The 22,154-nt window shown below is 38.6% G+C and overlaps 1 protein-coding gene across 1 annotated transcript in view; it reads left to right on the forward strand.

Annotated features, from left to right (window-relative positions):
* LGR5 (leucine rich repeat containing G protein-coupled receptor 5) overlaps nt 1–21,751 on the forward strand; it is a 147,557-nt gene extending 125,806 nt beyond the window's left edge. Inside the window, exons 9-18 of the mRNA XM_008004027.3 lie at nt 1,874–1,945; nt 2,102–2,170; nt 2,311–2,382; nt 6,945–7,010; nt 8,311–8,382; nt 13,225–13,296; nt 14,098–14,223; nt 15,557–15,702; nt 17,744–17,827; nt 19,089–21,751. Of these exons, the coding sequence (XP_008002218.1) occupies nt 1,874–1,945; nt 2,102–2,170; nt 2,311–2,382; nt 6,945–7,010; nt 8,311–8,382; nt 13,225–13,296; nt 14,098–14,223; nt 15,557–15,702; nt 17,744–17,827; nt 19,089–20,176 (1,867 nt within the window). The 3' untranslated portion in view covers nt 20,177–21,751. The remainder of the gene's footprint in view (nt 1–1,873; nt 1,946–2,101; nt 2,171–2,310; nt 2,383–6,944; nt 7,011–8,310; nt 8,383–13,224; nt 13,297–14,097; nt 14,224–15,556; nt 15,703–17,743; nt 17,828–19,088) is intronic.
* Nucleotides 21,752–22,154: the final 403 nt, after the last annotated feature.

Below are 22,154 nucleotides of genomic sequence, written 5' to 3' on the forward strand. Positions count from 1 at the left end.
CAGTTCCCCAAAGCTCTCTTCAATCACCCTAAGTCATAAACCAGACTGACTAAGTTACGTTCATGGAACAAAGCTCTTTTCTTATTTCCTTTGCTCCTACAATCCCATTCCCTCACTATGCTTCTTGAAATTCTGTCTTTCAGGGCCCATTTCAAATGCCATTTCTTGAAGTTTTTTATAATCTCTCCCGAACATATGAGAGAGTTCCCTCCTGAGAACCCTAAAACTCCTTCTGTGTGTTTATGATACTTCTGCCTTATGCACACAAACATGTATATTCATACCTGCCCAGTGTGTATCTGTGTATATATATATACACACATATATATAGTGTGTGTGTGTATATATATATACACATGTATGTGAACACAATTATATGCATACAAGTACATGGTATAGCTAAGAGCTAATAAGATAGTAAGAGGAAGGCTCCATTTTTTCATCATAAGGTCCAAATTCCAACTCTAGCTCTTTCTCTTACTGATTAATCCCAAGAGAAAAGAAGAGCTCAGTGGGTAGGAGGACAGAAGAAGATTTAGGTTTGTTGGGTAACAACTGTATCCCAGGTTCTGTTTCAAATGTTACACATGCATTAGCTCTTTTAATTCTTATGCAAACCCTACCACTAAGCATTATTATCTCAGCTTAACAAATTAGAAAATTGAGGCTCTGGGAGGTAATGAGCTTGCCAAGGTATCTGAGCCTCAATTTTCTCCTCCAAAAGTGAAGAAAATAGTATCTACACTATGAATCTTATAAAGTTGTTGCATGGATCAATTGAGCATGTGTATATATATGCTTTTGCATATATATATATATATACACTTTCTATTTAACGAAGCTCTTGCATATATATATAAGCTTTTGCATATATATACACACACACATATATGTATGTGCATACATGCAAGGACTTTGTTAAATATATATATACACACATGTGTATGTATATATATATGCAAGAGCTTATATGTATATATATGCAAGAGCTTTGTTAAATAGAAAGTGATATGCTGTTATTTATTTGCTTTATCCCAGCTGAATCCAGGCTCCTTTACCGCAGGAACATCTTATCATTCTTCTTCAAACCCCCAGCATCTAGTGTAATGCCAGGCCCAAAGTAGTTACCCAGTGACAGCTTTTTAATAAATCAATATTTAAATCCTCACATACCTGCCCTCATACTTTAAACATGGTAGACAATGAATATTTGTAGAGTTTAGTTGGACTAGAAGAAAGACTCAGCTAAAAAGTATATGGCACTCCATTGACAAGGCAGTTCAAATACCACTACAGTGAAAACATCTGTAAAACAAAATATTTTTTAAGCTCTAATAATATCTTACCTTTTAAAACAATAATTAATTCAAGAAAATTCTAATTTTAGACATGCCAGAATAGCTCATTTCCTCTCCAATAATTTGATGAGTCTCTTGTGTATGTTATGGTGACCAGCAGATATAATAACCTTCAGTAGATACTGATAGATAGACTTCATCTTTCATTAATTAATGGTCTCATGGCCAGTACTTTGAATTACCTTTTTGCCACTCAGTGGATATTCTACAGATGTTGGAGGGAAACTGTTAAGTGTTCAGTTTACTTGTTTTTCTCCTTAGTAACTATCACTCATATCTCCTTTGCTGTCAGAAATCTTCAATTTTATATAGTACAGATTCCCTACCAGAAGTCTCATACTGTGAGTCAAAACACTTTTGAGGTTTGCCTGAAACCAAGGAATTGGGAATGTTATGTAATACAGTATAATCAAAAACTACATAAGTACATTTAATGTATTTGTTCAAATTTTGAACAGATATTCATCTTTCAAATTTTATTCTAAGATATTAATTGCTGTTTGGCTTTCTTTTAGACATTTCTATGACAATCCCATCCAGTTTGTTGGGAGATCTGCTTTTCAACATTTACCTGAACTAAGAACACTGTAAGTTTCTATGTCTCTTACGGATCACTTTCCTTCTACAGGGTTGCTGTGAAAAGCCAGATGAATATTATAGGTTGAAGTCCTTTGAAAATGGCAATAAAAATTACCCCTGTCTAGAATCTTCTGCCAGTAATACTCATATACTCCTCCTTCTAGGACTCTGAATGGTGCCTCACAAATAACTGAATTTCCTGATTTAACTGGAACTGCAAACCTGGAGAGTTTGTAAGTACTGAGTAGACTCTTGACTTCGCCCAGAACATACACTGCCGCTAGAGCTTGATCAGTCTTAACATCAGTGAGTCAAAATATGTCACTGTGTGATGCCCGAATGAAAGAATTATGTCTGGTTTGTGTTTTAACAGGACTTTAACTGGAGCACAGATCTCATCTCTTCCTCAAACCGTCTGCAATCAGTTACCTAATCTCCAAGTGCTGTGCGTATCAGTAAGGCAATAATGTTGTGTAAACAGGCAACTTCCATTTAGGGGTGAAATGGCAGACATGATTTCAATAATCTCTTTAAGAGAGGAGAAAGTTCTTTCCTTGCAGGTCTGCAGGAGGTTAGGCCTCCTTTGCCCTCTTTGGTCCAGGCTCTCTGACATGATCCTGGTAACAATGGTAATGTACCTTTGTTTTCTAAGTCCCAAACAAGCTCCCACTAGACTTTCAGTTGGCACATGTTTTCTTTCAGAAAAGACATGAACAGGCCAAATCACTTTATTTCCCCCTCTAAAGGCTTTGCAGAGCAGAACAAAATAACATAATGGATCAACCACCCAGTATGGATGCCAAAATCAAACACTGAGATATCAGATCCACATAATCCTTGATAAAGGTGATCAAACATTCTTCCAATATAGTTGTCAGTGCCATGTTCTAATGTTTCCTGTAATGGCTAAAAAGCTTGCATATGTTATTTCTATTGACTTGGGACTTTTTTCCTCTGCCTTTCCCATGTGTTATGAAAACAAGTAGTTTACATGGCTTCAAGGAGCCTTGTTTTGACCTTCCATTTTCAGCCTTCTCCCTCAACCTCCACTCGACACAATTATTGTCCCCTCAAGCATTGTAGGGACTTAATAAAAGGACTCTTAATCTTTTGCCATGGCACTGCACTCACATAGAAGGCACCTGTGGCAGTTGAGTGCCTGTAAATTCACCATAAGCTTTACTTAGCAGCACTCGGAATGTTAAGTAGATGAACGGGAATGGCTGCTGCTGTGATTCTGCCTTTCCCCAGCCTTCAGACTCCAGTTGCTCAGTGGGTGTAGTGACACCACTTGGTAGCCTTGGAGTCAGTGATTCACATCTGAAGGAGGGGAGTATAGAGCAAATCTTTCTTCCCCACCCCACCCCATGAAGTGCAGCTACAGATAAGAAAACAGAATTAGAGAAGTTAATATGTTAAAGTCACAAGGCAAGAAAGAAGTGAGTTTGAATTCAAATACAACCAGTTTGATTGAATAACTGGGAGGAAGTGTGTATATATCAGGCGGTAGAAATTTGGGGGACCATGTTAGAATTCTGCCTACCACACCCAGAGCAGATATAATCATCCCCATTTCTCCAGAAAACTGTCTCAGTTATATGATTAGGATTTTACATACTAGAGCTAGTAAGTAAGGAGCCAGTGTTTAAACTGCATCTGTCTCTGCTATGTCACACCAAGAGTGGTAATCACTCGGGTCTAGAATTGCATGAATGGAGGCTCACTGGCAAAATGACTTTAAAAGCAAAGGCTGTGGAGCCAGCTTTTCTGGTTCAAATCCAGACTCTATATGCCAGCATGGGATCTTGAACACATTTTTATTCCTCCTGCAGCTCAGTTTCCCAGTTTATAAAAGGGAGATGTAGCCACTTCCTTCAGAGGGTTCTCGTGAGGACTGATTAAATGACTACATGTCAAACAGTTACAGCAGTACCTGGGACACCGTAACTCTCAGTCAGTGTTAGCTTTTATTATCTTTCTCACTTCCTTGGAACCATTATTCTTCCCTCAAGTTGGAACTTGAAAAGCCATCAGGAATACACATAACATTCATAGTAGATCTTGTCATTTTCAAAGCACTTTCACCTATAATAATCATTTCTTCTTCCCAATGACCCTGCAAAATGGTGTCTTCTCATTTAGGAGACCTGAGAAAGATGCCAATGCTTAGCCAGTGTATCAACCAAGTAGAATTAGCTGAAGTTGAGACTAGAACCCAGGAGCCTCACCCCTAGTACAAGGTGCTGTATGTTCTCCTGGAGATAGAGATCTGAGAGCTCTTCCCCTTCGGCTAACTCATCCAGTGAGTACTTGTTACTTGAGGAAATTTCACTGTACATGCCTAGTTTTGCATCATGTGCATGGGAATTATTTAGCCCATTCTATAGGCTATGTGTAACATTCCCCACTTACTAGCTGGGTCAACTTAGGCAAGTCATTTCATATTGTATGGTTAGAATCATAGTGCCTCCCTCATAAGGTGGCCACAGGGATTAAACCAGATAATACAAATAAAGCTATAAACATGGTACCTTTATATAGGAAGTGCTTGGCAATGGACAAAGCATTCTCTGTTTAATAAATGGTGCTGAGAGAACTGGCTAGCCATATACAGAAAATTGAAACTGGATCCCTTCCTTACACCTTATACAAAAATTAACTCTAGGTGGATTAAGACTTAAATGTAAAACTCAAAACTATAAAAACCCTAGAAGAAAATCTAGTCAATACCATTCAGGACATAGGCATGAGCCAAGACTTTATGATGAAATCGCCTAAAGCAATTGCAACAAAAGCAAAAATTGACAAATGGGGTCTAATTAATCTGAAGAGCTTCTGCACAGCAAATGAAACTGTCATCAGAGCGAACAGACAACTGACAGAATGGGAGAAAATTTTTGTAATCTATCCATCTAACAAGGGGCTGATATCCAGAATCTACAAAGAACTTAAGCAAATTTACAAGAAAAAAACAACCCCATTAAAAAGTGGGCCAAGGATATGAACAGACACTTCTCAAAAAAAGACATACGTGCAGCCAACAAACATATGAAAAATAGTTCAACATCACTGATCATTAGAGAAATGCAAATCAAAACCACAATGAGATACCATCTCACACCAGTCAGAATGGCGATTATTAAAAAGTCAAGAAACAACAAATGCTGGTGAGGTTGCAGAGACATAGGAATGCTTTTACACTGTTGGTAGGAATATAATTTCCAACCATTGTGGAAAACAGTGTGGCAATTCCTTAAATATTTAGAACTGGAAATACCATTTGACCCAGCAATCCCATAACTGGGTATATACCCAAAGGAATAGAAATCATTATATTATAAAGATACATGCACATGTATGTTCACTGAAGCACTATTCACAGTAGCAAAGATGTGGAATCAACCCAAATGCCCACCAATGATAGCCTGGATAAAGAAAATGTGCTACATATACACCATGGAATACTATGCAGCCATAAGAAAGACTCAGATCGTGTCCTTTGCGGGGACATGGATGAAACTGGAAGCCATTATTCTCAGCAAACTAATGCAGGAACAGAAAACCAAACATCGCAAGTTCTCACTTGTAAGTGGGAGCTAAACAATGAGAACAGATGGACACAGGGAGGGAAACCACACTTACTGGGCCTTGCTGGGGGAGGGTGGGAGGGGGAAAGCATTAAGGAAAAAAGCTAATGCATCCTGGGCTTAATACCTAGGTGATGGGCTGATAGGTGCAGCAGACCACCATGGCACACGTTTACCCATGTAACAAACCTGTACATCCTGCACATGTACCCCAGAATTTTAAAAAGTAATAATTTTTTTAAAGTGCTTGGTCAGTGTTAGCCATGAAAATCATTAGGTAGAAGGCAACACTATGCCTTTATGTAGAAGGTCTTATGTTCCCTCTATTAAGAGGTAGACGATGAAGGATTATCCCCTTTGCAGCCTGCAGAGATGAGTAAACCAATTATCAGCTTTGATAATATGTGTGCCCATTTTATTATATTCACTACTTTTCAAAAATACATACCATATTAATAATCAAGTATATTTGTGCATAGGTGTGAGGTTTTGGAGGTATTGGGTGGGGGGGTATCTTTCAAACCTTCAGAAAGTTACAAATTTGGGTTTACAGGCAGCTTCATTTGTACTATTTATGCGGAGTAAATGGACTTCATTCCTTTATAAATCCCATTTATTCAATAAGTGTAGGATAAAGTGATCAATTATAAGAATAATTTAAAGCCTCTTAGAAAAAGCATGATTTTCCCATTGCATAGTGGTGATCTGGTTTTAAGAATTAGAATCAGGCATGAAAATGTGTTAGTTGATTAGCTGATAACTTTTAAAACGTGAAACAAAATTATTCTTGTATATCTATGTTACATTATCTACCAACTTTCTTTTCTTTCAAACTTTCTGCAAATTATGATGGCTTGCTTTAGATTAGTTATATTATACTATAAATATGTCCAGATGTTTTTGTTATTCTGTAATTTGTTGAATTTTGGCTGAAGATTTTCTTAGATTCCATTCCCCCGCCTCCTTCTTGTAGTGATTGATTTCAAAGCTCCTGCTGTTTTGAATTGTTAGGTATTTTTTAAAGAGTTGATTAGAAAAGAAACAACAATGATTTATCTTAGCTGTAGAAAATGTAGCAGCTCTTAGAGACAGAGGAACAATTATTTAATTTAATTTGTACTCATTGCAGTAAGATAATAGCTAGAGCATTATAGAGAAGTACTAACAGAATATAAATGAATTCATTAAGTAAATTATTTAAAGCAATTAAAGAAGTCTAACAGTTACGTTTCAGTCAACATTTGAATCTACTGGTTAATCCAGTAATGCCTGTGACTACCTGCTCCATGTCAGGGCTGTGAAAATGATCAGAGTCTGCCTTTGGGAAATATAACATCTTGGAGGGAAAAGGAGAGCAAAGCATGTTTCTTTATGATTTATTTGTAACAGATTTTCCCTTTTTGCACCTTCTGTTTTTCAGAGATCTGTCTTACAACCTATTAGAAGATTTACCCAGTTTTTCAGTCTGCCAAAAGCTTCAGAAAATGTAAGTCTAGAAGTCTCTAAGTCATCTAGCAAAAATCAAGAATCAAAACTTGCATTTCTCAGGGTCATTGGTTCATTTACCCTGTAGTTCACCGGGGAGACATGTGATCCTTTTCCTTCTTACACGCACAAGGTGTGACTGTGCAGGGTGGTTAGAAAGTTGGGAAACATAGATAATATTATTTTTTCATGAACTGTAGCATAATATCAGTAAAACATTTATTATATATCTGCTTTTTTCTCCCCATAACTCAGGGTACTAGTGAATTGGGTATGTTTGGGCTTTGAAATTTTTCTTATTTTAGAAGTACAACCAAACTTACATATCCAATGAGTGGTGTTATTTTTTAATATGTGGGGACTTGGGTTTGTTGGTGTGTTTGTTTCACAATAGTCAACTTTAGGTGAAGGCCGTATTTGTCATATTTAAGGTGCTGCAGATGCTACTTATGCATGAAACCCTTTAGAATTCCTCTTTTAATATTGACTCTGCTACAAAACATCAGCCTTGTTGTTTTGTTTTTGTTTTTGATTTTTCTTGAGACAGAGTCTTGCTCTGTCGCCCAGGCTGGAGTGCAGTGGTGTGACCTCGGCTCACTGCCACCTCCACCTCGTGGGTTCAAGTGATTCTCCTGCCTCAGCCTCCTGAGTAGCTGTGATTACAGGCACCTGCCACCATGCCCGGCTAATTTTTTGCATTTTTAGTAGAGACGAGGTTTCACATGTTGGCCAGGCTGGTCTCAAACTCCTGACCTCGTGACCTGGCCACCTCGGCCTCCCAAAGTGCTGGGATTACAGGCGTGAGCCACCGCATGCGGCCAGCCTTGTTGTTTTATAGTCACACTTCAGTTTTGATCAGAACAATATTAACCATCTATCCCTTCACACTTAGTTTTTCTCTCAATGCCTTTGAGAAAGGCATTTTGTGCTTAAGGGAAAAAAAAACAAAGCAAATCTATCTGTAAAAGGCAAAGAATTTACCCTCCTGAAGACCCTCAAAGAATCCAAGAAAGACTCAGAAGGCAGCATGAGAAGAGTCCTCCAGTGTTTTGAAAGATGATTGCATGTTTGGAATATGGTTTTACGTCCTTCCAAGCAAACTAGCTCCTTTGAAAGAGACAATACTTGAGTGTGTAAATGGTAATGTTCTTTTTTAAACAAACAAAAATCAGTCACTTGATAGATACACTTCATGTGTTCCTTTGATTGAGGGCAGGTAGTCCCCTATAAAAGTTATCTGAAGTTTGTAATCTTTGAAACCAGTAACTTTGAAACCAATCTTTGGAACCCTGTCATTTCAGTGACCTAAGACATAATGAAATCTACGAAATTAAAGTTGACACTTTCCAGCAGTTGCTTAGCCTCCGATCTCTGTGAGTATCACCTCCCAGTGGGTTCCCCAGCACAGAGCATGGCCTTCCCCTAATGCTTTCTTTTCATTGTGTACTATTCTGGTTGGACTTTTGTGCATATATTTGCTATGAAACAGCAAGTATTTTGCTTCTAGTAATTTCCAAGAATAAATCGAAAACTAGTAAGTTTGCAATTATGCTCTCTACCAGTCAGCAGGCAGGAAGTTTTAATGAAGAGGAAGGAGGCTAAGCTGTTGACTAGCCTACTCTGTTTTCTGTCCACAACCTGGAATCAACAGGAAACATTTTACATGCAAAAATGGGATAATCACATAATTCTATCTGCCTGCTTTTTTTTCCTGGTTAAGCAGTTTTTCAATGTGTGTCTCAAAGTGCTTAATAATCACCTGGAGGAGACTAAAAAATACAGACTGCAGACCCTTATCTGCCTCATGAGTTAGAATCTCTAGAGTGGGGACTGGGAATCTGCATTTTAACAAGTACACTAATGTTTGAACACAGCTGTTCTAGGAAACACTTCTGTTGCTCAGGCAACTAAGATTTGTAAATACTTGTATTTAATTCCATTTTATGATTGAAATGTTATATATTAAATTTTTTTAACTTACTAGCAGATTATTTTGTGAAATAACAGTTAAAACTTTTCAATACTGAAACTGGATTTCAACATGATTTTGATGAATGGTGATGATAGGTAATGTTTAAACTATAGTACGTTTGTTAAAACCTTTCTCTTTTGCTGACTTCTAAAGTTGTTTTTTGTACTTAAGAGACTATACATTTGGTAAAATAATACTATTCCTCAAAAGACTTTAAATTTACTTTTAAGAGTCACTTTCTCCCAAAAGTTTACCAGAATAACATCTTGTTCTGAATTTCGTTGTGTTGCCCTTCTCTTACTTTTGGTTGAAATCCACTTATGTAACGTTTTACTTTTAAAAAACAAAGAAAGTGTAAAAGGAAAATACTTTTATTATCTGTCTTATTCACCCGGTTTGATTTCTGGCTGCCCCAAAAGTCAGTTCTATATTAAAAGTCAGGTGGATCACGAGGTCAGGAGTTCGAGACCAGCCTGGCCAACATGGTGAAACCCCATCTCTACTAAAAATACAAAAAATTAGCCAGGCATGGTGGCATGCACCTGTAGTCCCAGCTACTCAGGAGGCTGAGGCAGGAGAATTGCTTGAACCCAGCAGGTGGAGGTTGCAGTGAGCCGAGATCACGCCATTGCACTCCAGCCTGAGTGACAGAGTGAGACTCTGTCAAAAAAAAAGGCGATCTCTAAAGATACCAAAAGAATGTGACACAGACTCTGAAGAATAAATTCTGAATCCCCCTGAATTCCTCCTTCCCCTGTGACCTCACATTCAATCATTCACCAATTCATCCTCTCCACTCCTCTACCACAGGCCCTTAATGATTCGTTTGGATCACCGTCGTCCTCCCAACCAGTCCTTCTATCATCTCTCTACCCATTCATCTTATTCTTTCTTAAATAAATATCTAATCATGTTATTTTCCTGCTTCAAAAACTTTCTAATTATTTTCCCTGTTGTCTTCAAGATCAGACCAAACTTCCCAGCAACACTCTTCAAAATCTGATTCCAGCCTCCTGGTACAGTGTCATCGCTCCTCAACACACTCCAGGTCCCTGACACATGAGCCACTGTTTCTCCTATTCCCATTGCCTATAGGATCCCTCGCCACCTGTGACTTGTCCCCCTGCCCATTTCACAAGAACAAGATCTTCTATCTTTGGGCCCACTTCACTCTGATGCACTTTGCACATTCTCTACTATAGAACTTAATACTTAGCACTGTCATCAGGTAGACTATGCCATACCTGAAAACAATAAGAACTTTTTTATGTTCCCATAAATTCAAATTTCAGTAAAACTTCTAGCCCAGGGTCTAGTGCAGTGGCTTTTTCATTATTAAGCATTTAAACATGTTCTGAGCACAAGATCAGGGACTGTGAAGTCAGTGTGCCTGGGTTTGAATCGCAGCTCCTGAGATTACTCTGTAATTTATTACTCAAGTGACTTATCACACAGTGTCTCTGTTTCCTCATGAGTATAATGAAGGTAAATGATAATACCTACCTCTTAGGGTTGTGGTGAGGGTTATGAGATTAAAACCTGTTAAAAAAAAAAAAAAACAACTCATAAATGTACCCGCCACATTGTAACTATGCAACATTATTATTATGAAAATAAGTATATAGCCTTTGAGGGTTCTAGCAAGAAATAGAAATCATTTAAGATGGTTGAAATGCAGAAATACCATTTGACCCAGCAATCCCATTACTGGGTATATACCCCCAAAAATATAAATCATAATGCTGGGTGCAATGGTTCACATCTGTATTCCCGGCACTTTGGGAGCCTGAAGTGGGCGGAACACTTGAGGTCAGGAGTTCGAGATCAGTGTGGCCAACGTGGTGAAACCCTGTCTCTACTAAAAATACAAAAAAATTAGCTGGGCATAGTGATGGGTGCCTATAATCCCAGCTACTCAGGAGGCTGAGGCAGGAGAAACGCTTGAACCTGGGAGGCAGGGGTTGCAGTGAGCTGAAATCGCACCACTGCCCTGCAACCTGGGTGACAGAGTGAGACTCCGTCTCAGAAAATATATGTGTGTGTGTGTGTGTGTGTGTGTGTGTCATTCTGTTATAAAGATACATGCACACATATGTTCATTGCAGCACTATTCACAATAGCAAAAACATAGAATCAACCCAAATGCCCACCAATGATAGACTGGATAAAGAAAATGTGGTACATATACACCACAGAATACTATGCAGCAATAAGAAGGGATAAGATCATGTCCTTTACAGGGACACGGGTGGAGCTAGAAGCCGTTATTCTCAGCAAACTAACACAGGAACAGAAAACCAGACACTGCATGTTCTCACTTATAAGTGAGCACTGAACAATAAGAACACATGGGCACAGGGAGTGGGATACCACACACCAGGGCCTATCAGGGTGGCAGGGGGAGGGAAAGCATCCGGATAAATAGCTAATGCATGCAGGGCTTAATACGTAGGTGATGGGTTAATAGGTGCACTCCTAATAGCAAACCTAGCATGGCATATGTTTACCTGTGTAACAAACCTGCATATCCTGCATGTGTATCCTGGAACTTAAATTAAATTTTTAAAAAAGACAGTTCAAATGAAAAGACACTTACATAGGTGCTGGCAGGGAACAAGCAAAGGATAGGTGTGCAGCAACCAGTAACATCTGGGGCTAGAGTCACAGGGAGGAAATGATGTTTCCAGGACACAGAAAGAGCTTAAGCATGGAGAAGTGTTGCAGCCCTTGAGAAGTCTGTAGCTGCCGTGAGAGATATGGTTCCAAAACAGGGAAGAGAAGACCATGAGGGCCCTGACCTCCCTTTCCTCCTGGGGCTTCTCCTGAGAATACAACTGAGGCCATTAGGGAGCTCTGGGGATGCAGCCTGCAGAATCAGCCCCAGGCACAGAGCAGGGCAGGAAAGCAAAAAATGACTCCTCTGGGGCTGCTGGGAGGATTCCAGCACACAGGCTCATGAATTGAAAAGGAATTACAGGCCTTTGAACATATAAATTCTCACATATTTACTTAAACCCCAGTCAAATCACTCTAAGCACCATGGCAGGACTTGGCCTACATTCCAGATATTCTGCTCTGTGAAGCTCTCCCAGGGCACCGTGATCTACTTAAAGCTGCCAAAAAGACTCTGACAGATGGTATTACTTGCTCACCTCAGTGACACGTATTTCTTGAGCAGCTCAACAGAAGACAGTCTTCTCACTCAATTACCCAAAGCCCAGCCGCCATTTGTAGCTTTTCTGCCTTCCATACATTTCCTCCCCTTGTTAGCTGCAATTTTCTTCTGTTCTGGGATCAAGGAAAAGACTTCCAGTTTCCTCCAGGAAAGGAGGACAGGTCCCTAAGGAACCTTTCAAATGAGAATGTAAATATTTTGTGAATACCATTTATTAAGGTAACCCTGGAGCCCAATATCATAAACTTTTCCACACTTGAGAAAAGTTGACTTTGTTTACTTTCAGTTCTCTCAAATGCCTACATCTTAGTTACCATTGTTAGTCATTTACAAAAATTAAAAATCTTAAATTCATCCTTCCTTTTTAAAAATGTAGTTCTTATTCCTGATAAATTATCTACAGAAGTTTTTGTAAAAGATTTTATTCCTACTTAATTATCTGCAGTTCATTACGTGTACATGGGAAGTGAATTTTATTTCCCCATAAACTGTACTTTTTCTTTACTATCAAAGAATTTTATTTCTAACATATGTTGGCCCCTATTTTATTCATATCCTGGCTAATAATTTACTTGTCAGTATCCTTCCTGGAAATTTTCTTGAAAGCATCTTTGTGTTTCTCTCAAGGCCTAACATATATGAGTGATGTGCCCACATTTTTTTGAGTTTCATTACACATCCAAGGACATTTTGTAATTTAAAACTTACTTGTCAGAAGAAGAGACTCAGAAGTTTCTGTCCCTTCCCACACTGCTACAACCACTCATTTTAGAAAGGCCCTAATAAAATTTTACAACCATATTAAAGTTAACCTTTTAGCAAGAGTAAAAACCAAAATATCCACCTGAATGATGTTTCCTTAATTGGTTTTAACAAGCTTGATTTAAAGTTCTCTCATTAGTCATTTTATACCACTAACATCTTAATCTGAAGGGCAGTTTGATAAGTTAATTGTTTCTGATCTGAATGGAAATTAAATTATTTTTGGTAGAAGACTGAATGCCTATGATAAAACTTCACATGTTCTTGATTCTATTTAATTCTCTCATTTGCCTTTTTTCAAAATAGGAATTTGGCTTGGAACAAAATTGCTATTATTCACCCCAATGCATTTTCCACTTTGCCATCCCTAATAAAGCTGTGAGTATTCCATAACTTGTTTATGCCATGTCTCTTAGTAACTGGGGACCATCTAGTTAATTTTAAAAGTTGGTTTTGTTGAAGAAGCTGGAAATGCGCAGATGACCTGCCCTCTGTGTTCTCCGTGCCTAGAGCTTGTCAGAGCCAAGGAGGAGTTCTGCTCCTCCAGGGCCACATGGGCCCTTAAGTGGATAATTGATCTGGGTGACACCTGGTTCTCATTATTCAGCCAAAGTTTTTTATTCTTGCTGAGTAATCAGGTGGAATGGAATAAGATGTCAGTTCAGGTCTGAAGGGCTTCCATTTTATTTTATGCCATTTTGACTGATAGAGAATCTTCCCGTCCCTTCCCTGCCCCAACTTCCCATCTCTTGCTTCTTCCTCTCCCCATCTCTTATCTAATAAAGAAAGAAGAAGTTGGTTAGACAGAAGTTAGAAGAGAAACGGGAGTAAATACACCCCCTACACTTTTTACTTCTCACTTCTAATCTAGTCAGCATCACTTTTCAAATTAAATATAGCACCTTCCCCTTGATTTTAGACGTCCCTACCTGATAAAATGAAGCTGAATATAGAACAATTTGAATACAATTAAAACCTTTTCTCCCCTGCCATCCTGACTGTGAATAGAAAAGTTATCCCTAGCTAAGCCAAAATGGTTACTTTTACCGTTAAGAGTAAGAACCCTGCTTAGAAGTTTTTATTGAGTAGTTTAACGATCTTTAGGTTGTTGTTTTTTTTTAACATGAATGTTTTATGCTAACATAGACTAAAAGCCAATTGTTGTTTGATGTTTTGCAGGGACCTATCGTCCAACCTCCTGTCGTCTTTTCCTGTAACTGGGTTACATGGTTTAACTCACTTAAAATTAACAGGAAATCATGCCTTACAGAGCTTGATATCATCTGAAAACTTTCCAGAACTCAAGTGAGTTTGTCATTAAAACTAATAAGATGCATTTGTGGTCATGTGAAATAATAGATGTATTATAGTGGTGTTCTAAATTTATGAGGTCGTGAGACCCTTTTGAATTGCCTTTCATGCCCTCAAGTCTCCTAACCCTGGAGCATTGTTAGGACAAGCCCTGCAGTGGGAAAATGTGTCCTCCTGACCATATTTCCTTTCCTTCTCAAAGATGCCTCCCAGAATCAGAGTTCATTGGAGGAGTTTGAAAACCATTGATCCGTGGGATATATATAAACTAGGGCATGTCATTAAATAACATAATAACATTATTCTACTCTTGTTTACGATTTTTAATTTAGCTTGTATGTATCTAATAAAATGTACTAAATTAATATTTGTTTGAGGACGTAATGCTGCTTAAAATTGGTTATGCTTATTATTGACAAAGAGGTATCTTGAAAGATTGTGTATTTTTTAACCCACGGTAGTTTTTACATACTTTTAAAATTACGAAAATAATAAAACCCCAAAAGAGAGTTGGGAAATTATAAGAGAGAACAAAAATCTTTTAAAAATTTTTAATGTTTTCATTTTTTATGGTTACATAGTTGGTGTATATATTTATGGGGTACATGAAATTTTTTGATACAGGCATGCAATATGTAATAAGCACATCATGGAAAATGGGGTATCCATCCCCTCAAGCATTTATCCTTTGAGGTACAAACAATCCAATTACACTATTTTAAAATGCCCAATTAAATTATTATTGACTACAGTCACCCTATTGTGCTATTGAATAGTAGGTGTTATTTATTCTTCCTATTTTTGTATTCATTAACCAGCCCCACTTCCCCAAAAGTCTACCCTTCCCAGTCTCTGTTAAGCATCCAAGAACAAAAATCTTGAAAATGCCCCCCAAATAACATTTTTAAGTTACTTCCTTCCAAGTTTTGTTTCCAGTGCATTTTTAATTGTTAGACTCAAAATGTGCATAGAAATAGATGTCATATTTTAGTCACTTATTCTGCCATAAGCAGTTTTTCATGTTGCTACAATTTTTCCTAGCAGTCATTTTTTTAACCTTTTTATTTTGGAAATTTTCCATCATTTGAGTAATGCAAGTTGCATCCCTCAGCTTCAGCAATTAAGATTTCATAGTGATCATTTTTAATAACTTCATTGTTTTTATAAATAGCACTGTAATTAACACCTTTATGCCCATAACTTATATTTTGGATTATTTATTTAGGCTAAAATCCAAAGGTAGAATAATTGGGTGAAAGAAGATGAATACTATATTTAATTATCAGTTTCTTTAAGTGTTTTTTGTTTGGGTTTTGTTCATTTAAAGGATTATAGAAATGCCTTATGCTTACCAGTGCTGTGCATTTGGAGTGTGTGAGAATGCCTATAAGATTTCTAATCAATGGAATAAAGGTGACAACAGCAGTATGGACGACCTTCATAAGAAAGATGCCGGAATGTTTCAGGTTCAAGGTAGGATTTGCTATGCCATGGTAATGAAATTGTGTTGTGTTCGATGGAACACATGAAAATGAATTACGTTTGATGAAACGTCATCGAACAGGCCGGGCGTGGTGGCTCACACCTGTAATCCTCAACACTTTGGGAGGCCAAGGCAGATGAATCACTTGAGGTCAGGAGCTTGAGACCAGCCTGGCCAACATGGCGAAACCCTATCTCTACCAAAAACACAAAAAAATTAGCCAGGCATGGTGGCGCATGCCAGTAATCCCAGGTACTTGGGAGGCTGAGGCATGAGAATCGCCTCAACCCAGGAGGCAGGTTGATTCCAAAGCAAGCTGAGCTGAGATTGCACCACTGCACTCCAGCCTGGGCAACAGAACAAGACTATCTCAAAAAAAAAGAAAAAAATAATTATCAAACACATTATCTGAACTTCAGACAAGTCCTTGTACCTCAGCAAATTGTGAATAAATCCCACTTTTTAAAGACTACCTGAGAAAGAGAAAACTCGCTCAGGATTCATTCTAAAATTTCATCTGTTCTGTAGGTGAATTCTTATATTTATATTTATAATTAGATTCCCGCTTAGCATATACTGTCCTCAGGGGTGATTACTGACATGGTGTTTCCATCAGCTTTTTAAAGGGTGCTATTTCGGAGGATGCCTTTTTCATACACACTTCAGAACCTTTTTCTCCAGAAGACAAAATCCATTTTCATTCTTATGGCCTGGAAGGAGTGAAAGATATAAACATTTTAGATTCCTTCGTATTTCAGCAGAAGGGCTTAAGAATCCTACTTTTTGTCCAACTGATTCTAAATCATTCTCCTCACCTACCCCACCCCGGGGTATCTGTCCGGAAGGTGAAATGAGATAATGTCTATAAAGCTTGGCTTTCCTTGAATTAAGACGTTACCTAAACAGACAACAATGCCTCTCAAACCACACCTGTGGTAATGAGGAGGCGCTTTGGGCACCACCCCCTGCCTTCCCTGCCAACCCTGCGAGTTTGCACAAAGTCTAAACAGACTAAACAGAAGGATGGCTTCTCACCCTTTGGGCCTTAATGGTTTGTTGATTCCAAAGCAAGTATGATTCAGTCTGTCGGCAGATAACCTTACCAGGTTTTCCTGTCTGCGTATCTGTTTAAGGAACTGATATCTTGGTCCTTGCCTTTTTTGTTTTAGGCCACAGCATGCGTCTCGTTCTTGTTCTTGCTTCAGTTTTTGCTCCTCCTGCCTCACCCACTCTAATGTCTCTCAAAAATGTTCACTCAAAAAATAAAAACACAAGCAAGAAGTTATTAGAGAGCCTACTTTGTGCCCGGCACTGTTCTAGGCCTTGCAAGCACACAATGAACAACAGAGAGAGACGGTCATTCATGGAGTTTATTTTCAAAAGCAGTGATTCTCAACCCTGGACCACATGTTAGAATCACATAGCAACTTTTAAAAAATATTGGTCCCCAATTCCCACATGAGACCAATTAAATCTGTGTCTTTGGGGAAATATGTTAGATCACAAAACTCCTATTTCATGGATAGCTAAACCAAGCACCGAGTAGTTACTTGATTTGTCCTCTGTTATGCAGAATTCCCCAGGGAAGATTGAAACTTACTGTATCTGATTCTCCCTCTGGTGTTCAGAGAACACAGCCTAGAACATCTGCACTATAGCTATTGTAGTGTTAGAAATTTGGATAAAGTGGTTTCTGCTCTGAATGAAGAGGCCCATAGCCTCCTCTAATTTAGCTCTTCAATGTGGGAACATCATGAGCTGTAGGGAACAAGGGCAGAATGGGAGAGTTTAGATGTTATACCCGGAGTCTTGGGTCACTCCCCCCATCCCCAGTTGTACTAGAATAGTATGTCACAGCAACTTGAGTCGAACATCCAAAGGCAACTTTGTAATAGACTTGCAAGAAAGCTAAAGCACAAGGAATTTGTGACAGTTCATGTCTCCAGAATAACCCAGGACTCTCCACTCTGGGATTTGGTCCCTTGAAAAGAGAGGCAGAACTAATCATTCCAGGACTTCTTGTGCCTGCAGATGAACGTGACCTTGAAGATTTCCTGCTTGACTTTGAGGAAGACCTGAAAGCCCTTCATTCAGTGCAGTGTTCACCTTCCCCAGGTGAGAAAGGCATCAAAACTTCCTCAACAGCAGTATGCACCGATTCTGAGTCCATGAAAAACAATGCAGCTATACTTTAAAAGCCAAATCTGTGCCAGCTATGCAGCTCATCAGTAACCCTCCCCATAGTGGCCTGTCAAATACAAATGTTTATTCCCTGGAGTTTTCACTTGCCAATAGGATTGAGGTGGGAGGACTTTTGATTTAACTTAATGCAAACTAAAGAATCAAGTATGTTGTTAGAGGTATATGTAATGTTTTAAATGATACTAGCAATTTACCCTGAAATAGTATGCTATAATCTTGTTTTGTGTAATCACCGACTTTTGAAAGTGACTTAGGTTTTTCTTATAAATAACTATTTGGTAAAAGTAAATAATAGTTTGTACAGATAGGAAGGAAGGAAGGAAGGAAGGAAGGAAGGAAGGAAGGAAGGAAGGAAGGAAGAAAGGAAGGAAGGAAGGAAGGAGAAGGAGGAGGAGGAGGGGGGAAGGGAAGAAAGGAAAGGAAAGAGGAAGGGGAAGGGAAGAGATGGGAAGGGAGGGGAGGAAAGTGAAGGAAGGAAGGAGAAGGAGGAGGAGGAGGAAGGGGGAGGGGGAGGGGGAGGGGGAGGGGGGAAGGGAAGAAAGGAAAGGAAAGAGGAAGGGGAGGGGAAGAGATGGGAAGGGAGGGGAGGAAAGTGAAGTTGAATTCACTTAATAGTTTGTCCCATTCCAAAAAACAGGACGAGCCAGTTGAAAAAAAGACAGCTAGGAAGAGTTGATATTTTATTTTTAATGAATAGATTGTTCCTTGCTCCCTAACCTCAAATTTTAATCTAAAACTAAGATGAGATTTTCATGAAACGCACGTTCATAATATTATGGAGTATTTCCCTAGGATTCTCCTTGTCTGCCTATGGAAACTTGTGGAAATATTCTGAAAAATTACGTAATGAAAAGTCCAGGAGATCTGGCTTTTTACCTGGCGCCAACACAGCTGTATCTTAGGGACTTCAATCAAGTGATCAAAATTCTCCATTCTCATTTCTCCATCAATACCCTGGAACAGGAGCACCTGGTGTACTCACCCAGCTAGTGCTGCAGAAGATCCAGGGTGACAGTGGCTTGAGATAGTGGAGCATGCACATGGGCACTGTGTGTTATCAGGCTGTTTTTGACCACTATCTCTTGGCATCCTAAATAAAGAGACAAAAGGGTAATTCAGCAAAAGTTGTAAACCCTAATTTGATACTCAATCTTTTCCTTCCTTGGACTTCTAGGCCCCTTCAAACCCTGTGAACACCTGCTTGATGGCTGGCTGATCAGAATTGGAGTGTGGACCATAGCGGTTCTGGCACTTACTTGTAATGCTTTGGTGACTTCAACAGTTTTCAGATCTCCTCTGTACATTTCCCCCATTAAACTGTTAATTGGGGTCATCGCAGTGGTGAACATGCTCACGGGAGTCTCCAGTGCTGTGCTGGCTGCTGTGGATGCATTCACTTTTGGCAGCTTTGCACGACATGGTGCCTGGTGGGAGAATGGGGTCGGTTGCCAAGTCATTGGATTTTTGTCCATTTTTGCTTCGGAATCATCTGTTTTCCTGCTTACTCTGGCAGCCCTGGAGCGTGGGTTCTCTGTGAAATGTTCTGCAAAATTTGAAACGAAAGCTTCCCTTTCTAGCCTGAAAGTAATCATTTTGCTCTGTGCCCTGCTGGCCTTGACCATGGCCACAGTTCCCCTGCTGGGTGGCAGCGAGTATGGCGCCTCCCCTCTCTGTCTGCCTTTGCCCTTTGGGGAGCCCAGCACCACGGGCTACATGGTCGCTCTCATCTTGCTCAATTCCCTTTGCTTCCTCATGATGACCATTGCCTACACCAAGCTCTACTGCAATTTGGACAAGGGAGACCTGGAGAATATTTGGGACTGCTCTATGGTGAAGCACATTGCCCTGTTGCTCTTCACCAACTGCATCCTATACTGCCCCGTGGCTTTCTTGTCCTTCTCCTCTTTACTAAACCTCACATTTATCAGTCCTGAAGTAATTAAGTTTATCCTTCTGGTGATAGTCCCACTTCCTGCATGTCTCAATCCCCTTCTCTACATCCTCTTCAATCCTCACTTTAAGGAGGATCTGGTGAGCCTGGGAAAGCAAACCTACTTCTGGACAAGATCAAAACACCCAAGCCTGATGTCAATTAACTCTGATGATGTCGAAAAACAGTCCTGTGACTCGACCCAAGCCCTGGTAACCTTTACCAGCTCCAGCATTGCTTATGACCTGCCTCCCAGTTCCGTGCCATCACCAGCTTATCCAGTGACTGAGAGCTGCCATCTTTCCTCTGTGGCATTTGTCCCATGTCTCTAATTAATATGTGAAAGAAAATGTTTTCAAAAGTTGAGAACCTGAAAATGTGAGATTGAGTATATCAGAGCAGTAACTAATAAGAGCTGAGGTGAAACTCGGTTTAAAAACCAAAAAAGAATCTCTCAGTGAGAAAAGGCTGAAAACCTATTGATACTTGAGAGTGAATATAAGTCTAAATGCTGCTTCTATAATTTGTTCAGCTAAGGGATAGATTGGTCACACTATTTAAGTGAGCCCAGATCAAAAAAGCAGATTGAAATTTCCTTTAGAAAAGATTCTCCATGATTTGAATTGCATTCTCTTTAAACTCACCAATGTAATCATTTTGGGAGGAGGGAGAACCCACTTACTTTCCAAAAATGGGTTTATTTAAACCTACAAACTCAAGAGGTTGTTGGGGGAATTAGGAAAATAAGGGTTTTCAATGAACTGCATTACTAGGTAGAGGCTGTGATCCATAGGATTTCATTCTAATGACCATGTGAAGATGTCTGAGCCCTCCTTTGCCTTTCCTCAGAAAGGATCCTTCCAAGGCACCAATCCCTTGGATGGATAATGTAAGGTATTGTTAACTCACTCATATTGAGATCATTTTTAGAGATACCAGGTTTTATATATCAGCACTAGATGGTTCCACCCTCATGGAATAAAACTGCTTACAAATATTTTGAAAGGAAAATTGACCAAAATTCTTAAATTGTTACTAAGGCAATCATGCACAGGTGATGTATGTCTTATCTGATTTGCTTTTAACTCCTTGGTGCCCAAAGCTCAGAAGGGAATTCCACTGCCAGCAATGAACATACCTGGAAAAGACAATAAGCAATTTGGTTTTTTTTTTTTTTTTTCCTGGGTTAGTAAATAATTTTTGCAAGAAGTTTTATCAGTTGATTCAAACCAATGTGTATCTTAATGATCAAATATGCACATGACATAAATTAAGTCCACTGATACAACTTCTCACACATGTATCTCTAGCAGCTCTGGCAAACCCAATATCTGACACTACTTTGGACTCAAGAGACTCAGTAACATATTATCCTGTTTATTTAGCTTGGTTTTAGCTGTGTTCTCTCTGGATAACCCACTTGTGTCAGGAACATTACTTCTCTGCTTATTCGATATTAATACTGTGTTAGGTATTTTAAGAAGCAAGTTATTAAATAAGAAAAGTCAAAGTATTAATTCTTACCTTCTATTATCCTATATTAGCTTCAATACATCCAAACCAAATGGTTGTTAGGTAGATTTATTTTTATATAAGCATGTTTATTTTGATCAGATGTTTTAACTTGGATTTGAAAAAATACATTTATGAGATGTTTTATAAGATGTGTAAATATAGAACTGTATTTATTACTATAGTAAAGGTTCAGTAACATTAAGGACCATGATAATGATAATAAACCTTGTACAGTGGCATATTCTTCCATATATATTGCATTTCTCTGTCCATTTTCTTTAAATTCGTGAACTGTATATATGTAAATATATAGTACTTGTAAATAGATTCTAAATTTGCTTTTCTATTGGGTAAAAAATAAATTTGTAATAAAATGTGACTATAAAACAAAATATTTTCAAGTCTATTTATTGAGCCCACAGAGTTTTGGAGTATAAGTACCTTTGCTATTTAAGTATTAATATTTGTTCTTAATACTCTAAATATATGGGACTTATCTTAAAAAATCAATCTTTCACAAAACAAATCAAAATATCATGACCAACTCCTGAATTGTTTATGATTGCTATGCCATTTTGTCCTGACTGTTGTGAAGCTTATGATAGTTTGGATTTTATAAGCTAGAACTTTTTTTGGTCTCAAACCTCTTTTGCAATGTAAGGAAAAAACCTCACAATTAGAAAGAAATATATGAATAACAAATCAACCAAAATAATTCATTTGATGATTATGTCAAGGCCAAAACATGAGGACATGCAATTCCCAGGGCACAAAGAAACGCACTGTTCCCCTTCA

This window comes from Chlorocebus sabaeus, chromosome 11 (assembly GCF_047675955.1).
Source record: "Chlorocebus sabaeus isolate Y175 chromosome 11, mChlSab1.0.hap1, whole genome shotgun sequence".
Taxonomy (NCBI): Eukaryota; Metazoa; Chordata; class Mammalia; order Primates; family Cercopithecidae; genus Chlorocebus; species Chlorocebus sabaeus.